The sequence below is a fragment of the Gigantopelta aegis genome, chromosome 4 (assembly GCF_016097555.1).
Source record: "Gigantopelta aegis isolate Gae_Host chromosome 4, Gae_host_genome, whole genome shotgun sequence".
In the NCBI taxonomy this organism is placed as follows: Eukaryota; Metazoa; Mollusca; class Gastropoda; order Neomphalida; family Peltospiridae; genus Gigantopelta; species Gigantopelta aegis.
In genome coordinates, this window is record NC_054702.1 from 58281523 (window position 1) to 58293382 (window position 11860).

Below are 11860 nucleotides of genomic sequence, written 5' to 3' on the forward strand. Positions count from 1 at the left end.
GTTCTAATATTTGTACTAGGTTAAATTTCATTTTATTTCCTAAAATATTTTTTTGGGTACGTACGTAAAGACAAAATCCAGTTTGGGCTTTTTACAAATATTAAGACGACCAGAAACACATTAAATATACAGAGACTGATATTCTAAACAAGAAAATATATTCAATATGTAAGTTTAATCGTAAAAATATTTTATTAGTCGGAAACATCTTACAATGTAGCAAACTCAGGAATGTCCCTTTAATACAATCAGTTGAATGGATTCACCGAGGTGGTTCGATCCTACGACGCAAGCACCCCAAGCGTTCACTCAATCGACTCGTGTCATATCTTCTAACGATGGGCAGTGCAATCTAAATTGATCAGAATTATAGGATATTAAACGAACTTGCGTTTCGTATCATATTTATGTCCCGAGTGAATTACTTTTCATTTGTCACGAGCTTTAGCGAGTGACAATAAAAAATATTTCACGACGGACATAAATATGATACGAAACGGTAGCGAGTATAATATCCTATTTATTACCCATAACCGAGCTTAATTTTATCACTCAACTCGTGTGATTGACATTTCTGTAAGGTTGTAGTGCGCCAATTGATGACGTCATCTTGTGACATCGAAGTGTTACGTCCCACTTGGCGTTCTAGTGGGACGTATCACTTTGATATGTACCACGATCTTTTTAACCATATGGGTAATAATGGAGATTACTTCCAACATGTTGTACAGTATAGCTTTAATGCTTTAATGGTTGTCAATGTTTAATTTTACCACAGTTAAATATTCGCATGTTGTAAGATGTTGCAAATCACAACAAGCAATCTTAGTAGGGAATATACTAGGTGTTTTGCTTATTGGTGTTGTTCTTCTTATTTTAATTTATTTTTAATTTATTTTTAATTATTTATTTGTTTATTTATTTTAGAAGGTTTTTTGTTTGTTGGTTTTTTCGGGGGGGGGGGGGGGGGGGTTCTATTGTGTTTCCGTTTGAGTGGAGGTATTTTTATTTAATTTTTGGTTGGGCCAAAGCACTGGTTATGAAGGGAATGTAGACATATTATTCTGGTGTAACAAATAGCAAACGTTAGTCATAAATGGATATTGACATCTGTTGTTTTGTCCTGTAATTTAACCCAGACTCACGCGGCTTGCCATATAGACCAATAATTGGAAAGTCAGGTCATGGATGTGATATCTGGTTGTTGTAAATCCATTACTTCACTAACATGATTGATTACAGATGATCGCATATACGATGTTCGGTTGTCTACTCGATACATAGCTTTGTTTTCAGTTATTCAAAGAGCCATGGCATTTGTTTACCATTAATACTTCTGATATTTATCATCTCTACTTCTCTTTTCGATATCTTTCCGTCATCAACACACAGACACACTTCACTCACTCACTCTCACTCTCTCTCTCTCTCTCTCTCTCTCTCTCTCTCTCTCTCTCTCTCTCTCTCTCTCTCTCTCTCTCTCTCTCTCTCTCTCTGCTGTTCTATCAACACCTTACCTTCCAACTCCTCGTTCCAGTCATTGTATTGCTATTGCGACAGGTTCTTATATATTACAAATGTTAAAGGGACTGTCGTTAACCCGCAATTGGCACATGCTATTTTTAGTGTTTACAACTAACAGATCACTTCTGATGACTAAAATTACACATTAAAGCTGTTTTTCGACAATAATTAAAATGTACTGAGTGCGTTGTTAAAGAAAACACTCCCTCCTTTCTGTTTTCTTGTTTAGAATATCAGTGTCTGTATAACCAAGGTGTTTGTTGTCGTCCTAAAGTTCTTAGTAGCTCAAACCGGAGTTTACCAAATATATATATATATATATATATATATATATATATATATATATATATATATATATATATATATATATATACTAAGTTAAATAAACAATGCTGAAAACATTAATGCATGATCGCAAAACACATTGTATATACAGACACTGGTATTCTAAACAAGAAAATGTATTTAATGTAATTTTAGTCGCCCAAAACGCTCTGTAGTCGCAAAAATCTGAAAACTCAGGGCAGCCCTTTAAGGAGGTGCATATACCCATAAATGATTGACAGGTTAAAGTTAAACGGGTGACCTCACAGTTTAACCCACACAAAACCTACCCATAATTGTTTTAAGTTAATTGAAAAATAGTCAGCCAGAAAACGTAACGTAGACTGTTCTGTGTACTTTCTATTTTTATCCACGTATTTTGGTGGAAATCATTGTCCATTGATAGTATTTTGCAATGTTGATACTTCAGAGTTAATTATGCAAATATATCTATAACAACTAAATACAAATCTGACACTTGGAACTATGGTAATGGATCTTTAATACGTTTTTTTATTATTATTATTACAGCATGCACTCACTGATAAGGCAACGAAAATTGCGTTTGAGCCAATCAGAACAAGCAAACAGGAGTGTCTTATCACGACTTTCCAAGATGTCTACTTCTATACCGACAGCTTCGAGGATGCAAAGGAAAGAATGAGGTAAACTGGTCAAAGCAAACATTCTTTGGGCGATATTAATGTACTTAACGAAAGCTACAATGATGACTTAACGTGGGAACCCCGTATATATTCGAATTCAGAACTCATTGAGATGTGTGCTAGTATATAGTTGGTAACTGTGTATAATTTCCCTTCCTTGTTCTTCAAGCATGTAGGGAAAATTTAATATTTCATAAACTGCATATTTGCAAATCAAATCGAATTCAGCATTCAGTAATGAGAGAGAAGAGGGTGTAGTGGTCTTACATCTACCCACTGAGTCGTTAAAACACGCTCTGGGTGGGAGCCGGTACCGGGCTGCGAACCCTGTACCTACCAGCCTTATGTCCGATGGCTTAACCATGACACCATCGAGGCCGGTGTCAGTCTAATGCAGGTTTATATTTATTAACCCAGTATGGTGAGTGACAGTCCTCCTATGTATAGACAACGTAGCAAGGATGCATCGTCCTAGGGAGTGGCAGTCCTCCTAAGACGACGCGTGTGTGATTAATAGGCGCATTCACGACCTTATCAAAACATTCCCTTAACTCTGCTGTGTGCAGAGTCATGGATTTTGATGAAGGCAAGGGGTTTGTCCTTGGATGAACATCTTTGTCGTTAGATGATAACAACGAACTTGACAACTTATTTGCGAGTGACATAAATGGAGCTAGATTAGTGCATTCCATAAGAATAATTGTCCACTGAGAAATGTCTAATGAATGTTTTAAGGTTTAGATATGTCAGACTAACCTTGATAGTGTCAGCCCTCCTTTAGGCAAAGTAAGATGTAGTCCTGGGAAGTGACAGTCCTCTTACAGGCAAATCACCGGACAGTAGTAAATGGAAGCATTCATGATGACCTTGTCAAAACGTCCTTCAGACTCTGCTTTGAGCAGATTACGAACACATTACTGGTTTTTGTCATTCAGATGTTTTGCCATTTATGATAGCTGAAGAAAATAACCAATGCCATTAAGATTATTCATAGGCGCCGGAAGCGGGAGGGGTGTGTGGTAGGTGGGGCATTGGCCATTACTGATTTGATTCACAGTCACTTGCTAATAAATCACTGATTGAAATATTGATTGTATTCTTTTAAAAAAAATTTTATTCACAAACACCCTATTTACAATTAATTGCCCCAATCCAGGGAAAAAGGGAAAGGTGGTCTACATGACCCAGAAATGATGTGGTATTTTAAAACCAATAACAATTTCAAGTAACGTGAAATTACTTTGATTGTATTCTTGTCTTTTGAAGAAGAAAAAAAACCATTTTATATTCGCTAATGGTTTTAATGTTTATCTATATATTATACAACGTGACAAAGTATTTAAAGCATGTTGTTGGGATGGACTAATTGTCTGTAGATTTAAGCTATTTAAAGGTGGCTATTCTGAACGGTTGATAGCATAATACGTGATTTGCTGTCGGAGCAAATTGGCAGTCTTTATTGAAGATATTTTATGGTTCTTTTAAAGGTGGTTAAAATCGGTAAAAATTGTAGAGAGTGTGGGTTACTGAAAGGTATTTTATTGCAATAATAATAATTATTATTATTAATCAATTAATTTATCTATTTGGGTTTTTTTTTTTAGGCAATTCGCAAGTACCATAAAGAGGCCATTCGCCGTGAGGTACAACCCCTACACGCAAAGTGTGGAGTGTTTAAACAACACACGCTGTATAGCGACTGCTGTCAGTGAACTCAAGGGCGACCTCTGTATAGTCAGTGACGCACTGAGGAGACTGCAAATGAACGAAGACTTTGTAACCACTGATGACGGAGAGAAAAAGAAAGAAACTGAAATTTGATTGGCTAACGACAAATCATGGCGGAAAGAAAGTGAAATTTTGATTGACTAAAGACTTTGTAGGCATTAGAATGACTACGTTTTTGGACTATCGTTTGTGTTTTGCTGTTGGGTTTAAAAATCGACTTTATGGCATTTTTATTTTGTATCGTATACATGTAGGTGCTACAAAACGATTAAGATCAGCCGGATTGGAGTTGGTGATGCCAAACTATTATTGTATTAATACATGTAGTGATATGGAATTTGTGCTATTTATTTGTCTTTAGATATTGTTTCACACACACACACACACACACACACACACACACAGACACACACACAGATTCATATTATTTGTCAACATTTAAGAAACGCAAACAATTGGTTTGCACTCTTGTTTCTTCGTTCGAAGTGATATTACTTTTGCGTCTATGTATACGTTATTGTCGGTTCTCATTACCGCCGTTTTTGTTAATATCTTCAGTTACCATTCCAGTAACAATAACTCTTTAACATTTTGTTTTTATTTTTGTAACGAGGATGCTTTCATGAACACCAAGACTCGTATTCAATGCAAGACGACATGTAGACTAAAGTAATTGTTCTTTAGTTGTTATATATAACATGCAGATGGTGTTAGACTACAGTAGTTAAAAATTATTTCAGATTTATGTAAATAATAGATTATAAATAAAGTATATTCTGTGTGATATGCATTTTTGTTGTGTGTCTTTGTGGAATAGCGAATAAGTAGCAAACATATTAAACCCATGGCTCTAGTTGCGTTAAACCTGTATAATGTAAATTTAACTAAATAAAGAAAAGGCTTATTTGTTTAACACGCCTCGGCACATTTTTAAACTACAGCTACTTGGTGTTTAACATGATTATTTAAGACATGTGGTAAAGTGACAAGGCTAAAGATATAGCCGGCATGGGGAAGGACGCTAATCTTGATTCAGCCCTATTACCCTTTTTAAAAACCTAAGGACTGGTGGAAACCTATCCTGTTATACCATAGATGGAGAGCTATACACTTATAATATAGATATGAATGGGAGCGTGCGAGTGCGAATAATTTTCACATGCTCATATACCACTAGAGTTTCGAGCATGTCCGTCCCTGGGCCTGTCTCTGGATAGCCAGTGAATTGCTCCGGGACAGAACAAAATTAAGGGGATAATTTAGAAATTTACATCCAAAAATTAAATAGTGGGCCTTTAAAATTTTGATGCGCATCTCTAATTAATATAATTAATAAAGAAAATTCTACTCATTAAATTTTGTCGCTAGATTAGATCGGGCGGTCAAAAAGAAATTAGATAGATAGATAGATAACACTACTGATTTGGGATGGGGGAGGGGGGTTAAAAATGGACAGAATTTTGAAAATAACAATTGGTAAAAGAAATTAATAGGATTAAAATTAGAAAGAAAAAAGTTAAAAGCCAAAAATAATTGAATTGACTGCTCGGCCGAATATTTATATAAATTGGAGCATTTTAGGACAGTCCAAAAATAAAGACGAGAAAGAAGAGAGAAAAAAAGAAAAAAATGTTTTATTTAACGACGCACTCAACACATTTTATTTACGGTTATATGGCGTCAGACATATGGTTAAGGACCACACAGATTTTGAGAGGAAACCCGCTGTCGCCACTATATGGGCTACTCTTCCGATTAGCAGCAAGGGATCTTTTATTTGCGTCTCCCACAGGCAGGATAGCACAAACCATGGCCTTTGTTGAACCAGTTATGGACCACTGGTCGGTGCAAGTGGTTTACACCTACCCATTAAGCCTTGCGGAACACTCACTCAGGGTTTGGAGACGGTATCTGGATTAAAAATTCCATGCCTCGACTGGGATCCGAACCCAGTACCTATCAGCCTGTAGACCGATGGCCACGACGCCACTGAGGCCGGTAGAAATAAGAGAGGATCGGACTATTTAATAATATTTAATAAAAAAAGAAGTACATTTGACATAAAATTTTGAACGAAGGTCTAAAAGTTTAAAGTCCGATCTATATGGTCCGGCCGGGGGGGGGGGGGGGGGGGGGGGGGGTAAATTTGGAATACGAATTTAGTAGTTAGGTCAAAGATCGAAGACGAAAATATGCTACAAAAATTTAAGTCCAAACAATAAAATTAGAGTGCTCGACCGAAAAGGTTTTAAGGTGATTTGAGCAATTTAGTCGGACTGCCAAAATAAACTGCGTCGGACTGTTTACAAAAAAAAAAATGTTTAAGTCCAACTAAGCCCTAAAAAAGAAAGTACATGTCCTAGGAGAGGATGCGCAGCGGAACTCATGGCGAGTTGATGGGATGATCGGCTCGAAACTTCGGGAAGAAGTGAGGCAGGTCGATGTAGCACTCTCCCCGAAGTACTGCGGAGTAGTCTTCCGGAAGTATCAGCTTGATAATCCGATGGACGATTGGATTATCCATGTTCGATTTCAGAAAGCCTTGCCAGTACATCCCGTACCGCTCCGACGTCAGGTAGTAGGTGCGACTTCCCTCAATGTACTGGAACTGGTACCGCCCTTGACCAGTTGGTGTTGGTCTCCAGCTCTTTGTGACGAAGGGGCCTGGCAGCTGAGAGGTCGCAGTTAACTGCCCCTTCACACAGTCTCGGTACCGTCCAGGAAGCTTGTTTGCGTGCGAGCTGCCAAGTTGTGGGCTGTGTGTCGGATAAGTCCTGGGCTGTGTGTCGGACAAATCCTGGACCGACAACTTCCTCTTCTTGGCTTCACGCTCTGCTACCGCTGTCGCAACAACTCGTGGAGACGCCGGTGGATTGGTTGGTGCGGACGACACGTTTCCTGTTTCCATCGGCGTTGGTGCTGCAGGGGGAGGGGCCGCCACTGACGGTTTAGCCGACAGCTTTGGCTCCCCCTTCGCCGCTCCTGGCGTCTGCAGCTTCCGAGTAGTGGGGGCGGCGACGCAGAAGGGACCGCCGCCGGCAGTTGAGCTACCGGTTTTGCCCCCCCCCCCCCTGATGCGGCCCTGCCGGTCGCGTCTTCTTCGCCCGGTTTGGTCCCCCCTGAGCTGCCGTGGGACGACGTCTCTTCCTACTTCCCGATCTCTTCTGTTTATTGTCACCATAATACAAGGTGACAATAGCCGTGCTCCCATTGTGTTCAATAGCTCGTGCAGCACAGCCCCAAGGGTGTTGGGGGGGGGGGGGGGGGGGAGAGAGAAACCTCGACGTTTGATAAACACAACCGAATTCTGCGCTGTCTCGGGTAGGAATGCATGAATGGGAAAATAGACAATACATCCTTATAAACCAGTGTTTTATTGCAGAAGGAGCTCAATTTGAAAGTATAAAAGTCACTTGAATACAAGTACACACTCAATTGTGAGGAAATAAGCCAATAAAAATGCAGACAATCTTCTTTTTTTCAAAAAAAAAAGGAAATTTGTCCAAAAAAAGGGAGAAATTAAGGAGATCTAGCAGAATCGTGAAATAAAGGAGATTCTTTGAAATAAAGGAGACGTGGACACACTGGCAGGATTGTTACAGGTAGAGTTTTGAAGACAGCTGTACAGCCTGCCTGTAAATATTAAGTAGTCACATAGAAAAATAAGATAATTATCATTATATACTGTTGTAATTCACTTGCTGGTGTACATTATATACATTGTCTGGTTCTGTGATAAAAGGTAATAATATAATGTACTGTGTATCATATTTAATATATCATGTTAATGAAGTACATGTAGGTGAGGATGGAATGGCTAGGAGGAGGCCATTCATTAAATAAAACAGCTATTAAATATCTGACTTATAGTATATTATGTTATAATTTAATACAAGATCTTATTAAAATCTTATAGATTGTGGACAGACTTTTTCAGGGCAAACCTTGAAATGTTGACTCTTAGAAGAAATCTGAGAGAGAGAGAGAGAGAGAGAGAGAGAGAGAGAGAGAGAGAGAGAGAGAGAGAGAGAGAGAGAGAGAGAGAGAGAGAGAGAGAGAGAGAGAGAGAGAGAGAGTACTATTTTGGACCACGTGCAGTGAGAGAGGAGGGTACCCATTAGTATATTCTTTTGAGCCACGTATAGTGAGGTGGGAACCCGTGGGGCTTCTCTTAACAGTCATAACGGGTGCAGGCCAGACCTCGTGATATTTTAGTGGAACATGGGTATGCTTATTGTCTTATTGGCATAAAAAGATATCTAGGTACATTTATTTTTACATAAAACCAAAACTTATTGTTTAAAACTGCTGAAATTTGGCAGTAAGATGTGGCTTACTAAAATGTATGGGCAACAAAAAACGATCTTTGCTCAGCTATGAAAGTTTTTTTCTCTCATGCTAGACAAAAAGGACATATGCCAGGGTTTTTTTCTCATGCTAGATAAAAAGGACATATGTAAGGATTTTTTCTCATGCTAAACAAAAAGAACATATATAAGGATTTTTTCTCATGCTAGACAAAAAAGACATATGTAAGGATTGTTTTTATCATGCTAGACAAAAAGGACATATGTAAGGGTTTTTTTCTCATGCTAGACAAAAAGGACATATGTAAGGGGTTTTTCTTATGCTAGACAAAACGAATATATTTAAACTTTTCTTTCCAAGCGTGCCGTACTGGGTACATCCTTTAACTCTAAGATGTCTGTCTAGGTCAGTGAAAAAAAAGAATTGGTTGTTGTGGCTTTACATCCACCAATGAAATCCTAGGACTTGTATTTCTTGAGGATGCAGGTCGTTCTGTAATGTGTTCAAGTCCTGGTTGGACTTTCATTTTGGATTGGCATGGAGAGTATAGTATCCAGGGCTCCATGGATTGCAGTAGGAGTCAATGCTTTGCGCCTGTTTTCAAGGAGTTTGGACAAGGAGTCCTAATCAGGAATCTGTTTTTGTTGTTTTGGTTGAGGGTGAAATAAAATTAGGATTTTAATTTAACACACACACACACAAATCGATTTGATGAACTTCACAATGTAAGCATATTATTAGCCTGATTGCACAAAGGAAACAGACACATTGGAATAAAGTCTCACGGACTAGGATTATCCCGTGGACTAGGCCTATTAGGAATAAAAGTATTAAGAAATTAAATTCCTAGAAAAATGCGTCCCACAGACCAGGATTCCGGAGAATGACTGAATGTCCATGGGACAAAGAAAGAAGAACAAAACCACAAATTATAAATTAATTACATATTTAGTTGGACTTGGAAATGATTTAATGAACACGGTCAGATCAAGCTGTTGTCCATAGTGTGAGCCAGTCCTTCCGTCCAAGACGAAAGGAAAAAATATAAACAATATAATAAGAAAGTAACTTACCTTAAATTGGTTTTGCTGGTCTCCAAATGGCACGTTTGTGGGGGAAGTCACTTGCAATTGCCCCGATTTCATAATATCCTTTTCTTCTAATAAATTCCAAAGTATATGTACAATTTCCGACTTGTTTCTTCCATCATGTATTAGTATTTCACCAACCAATACCAGGGTGCTAGAGGGCATATCAAAACATGAATGAAAGATAATTATGCCAACGCATTTGCATCTGCATTCAGTTTAATTAGGTTTTGTATATTCCAGGCCAAACACAGTAATAGACAAAGCCATATCAATCTCTCTCACACTACAAACAAACCAACGTTAAGATATTTTGATAGAACGCTGTTCATGCATCTTCCACTTTAGATGTAACAGCAGGCACAGTTGTTTCATTAATTCCATTTCAATTTATTTTTACACCTACCCACAGTTTCTTTGTTTTGTTTAACGACACCACTAGAGCACATTGATTTATTAATCATCGGCTATTGGATATCAAACATATGGTAATTTTTGACAGTCATAGAGAGGAAACCCGCTACATTATTCCATTAGTATCAAGGGATCTTTTATATGCACCACCCCACAGAAAGGATAGCACATATCACGGCCTTTGATATACCAGTAGTGGTGCACTGGCTGTGTCGTGACCTACCCAGATGAAATATTCTGAATATGTATGCTGCCACTACATATGTCGCCGAGCACACACAATTGACAGTAAATATTTTCAGGAGTAATACTAATATATTGCACACACACACAAAAAAAAAAAACACGTTTTTTTTTGTTTTTTTTTAAATATGACATAATATTGAATTTGTACCTTTGTGCAATATACTTTTGTGCAATAGACTTCGATTAGGAATAAGTGATCTAAATGGCTACGTATAGTATTCACACGTTTCATTGAAGAAAATCCATATGGTACCTATGGTCATTATGTTGAAGGTTTAGAACATTTTTGTTATTTTTCTCCTGCAGCAGAAAGAATTAGATCTACTTAGCTAAATTAAATTACATATCAAAGTGATACGTCCTACTAGAAAGGTGCGGGACGTAGCCCAGTGGTAAATCGTTCGCTTGATGCGCGGTCGGTCTAGGATCGATCCCCGTCAGCAGACCAATTGGGCTATTTCTCGTTCCAGCCAATGCTCCACAACTGGTGTAAAAAAAGCCGTGGTATGTACTATCCTGCCTGTGGGATGGTGCATATAACAGAACCCTTGCTGCTAATCGAACAGAGTAGCCCATGAAGTAGCGACAGAGTATTTCCTCTATCAATATTTGTGTGGTCCTTAACCATGTTTGACGCCATATAACCGTAAATAGCATGTGTTGAGTGCGTCGTTAAATAAAACATTTTCTTCCTTTCTACTAGAACGCCAAGTGAGACTTAGTGACGTCATCGATTGGCGCACTACAACCTTACAGGAACGTCAACCAAACGAGTTGAGTGATATAAAGCAAGATCAATTATGGGTAATAAATAGGATATTAAACTCGCTACCATTTCGTATCATGTTTGTCTCTCGTGAAATAATGTTCATTGTCACTCGCTAAAGCTTGTGACAACTAAACATTATTTTACTCGGGGCATAAACATGATACGAAATGGAAGCTCCTTTAATATCCAATAATACTTGTATTTTCTCAAAACTTAATGCTTCTTTGCGTAATAGAATCTGCTGTTCAGTTGGGGCGGAACGTAGCCCGGTGGTAAAGCGGTCGCTTGATGTGCGGTCGGTCTATGGTGGATCCCCGTCGGTGGACCCATTGGGCTATTTCTCACTCCAGCCAGTGCTCCACAACTGGTGAAACAAAGGCCAAGGTATGTACTATCCTGTCTGTGGGATGGTGCATATAAAAGATCCCTTGCTGCCAATCGAAAAGAGTAGCCCATGAACTTAATGAAGTGGCGACAGCGGGTTTCCTCTCTCAATATCTGTTTTATAAAGTTATGCAAAATGTAATAATTATGTATTTGTACCAGGTTTCAATTTACCATTATGTTTATAACAATAAAATAATAAGTAAGTAACATGAATAATGAGCCATAATTCTGAACGAATTAAAGGGATTGAACCTAATATTAACAGAGCTACTGTGTCATTGACACTCGAATGTCCCGTTTCCAGTTTCACAGGAGTTGTCTTTCTTCCATAGACTGATAATAGAACAACCCATTTCCCGATTACATTATAACGTAATATAATTGTCATTCGGTTCATATTATTCTTT

The 11860-nt window shown here is 38.2% G+C and overlaps 1 protein-coding gene across 1 annotated transcript in view; it reads left to right on the plus strand.

The window, feature by feature from the left end:
- LOC121372139 (tryptophan 5-hydroxylase 1-like) overlaps window positions 1-5025 on the plus strand; it is a 42738-nt gene extending 37713 nt beyond the window's left edge. Inside the window, exons 12-13 of the mRNA XM_041498405.1 lie at window positions 2380-2513; window positions 4118-5025. Of these exons, the coding sequence (XP_041354339.1) occupies window positions 2380-2513; window positions 4118-4334 (351 nt within the window). The 3' untranslated portion in view covers window positions 4335-5025. The remainder of the gene's footprint in view (window positions 1-2379; window positions 2514-4117) is intronic.
- Window positions 5026-11860: the final 6835 nt, after the last annotated feature.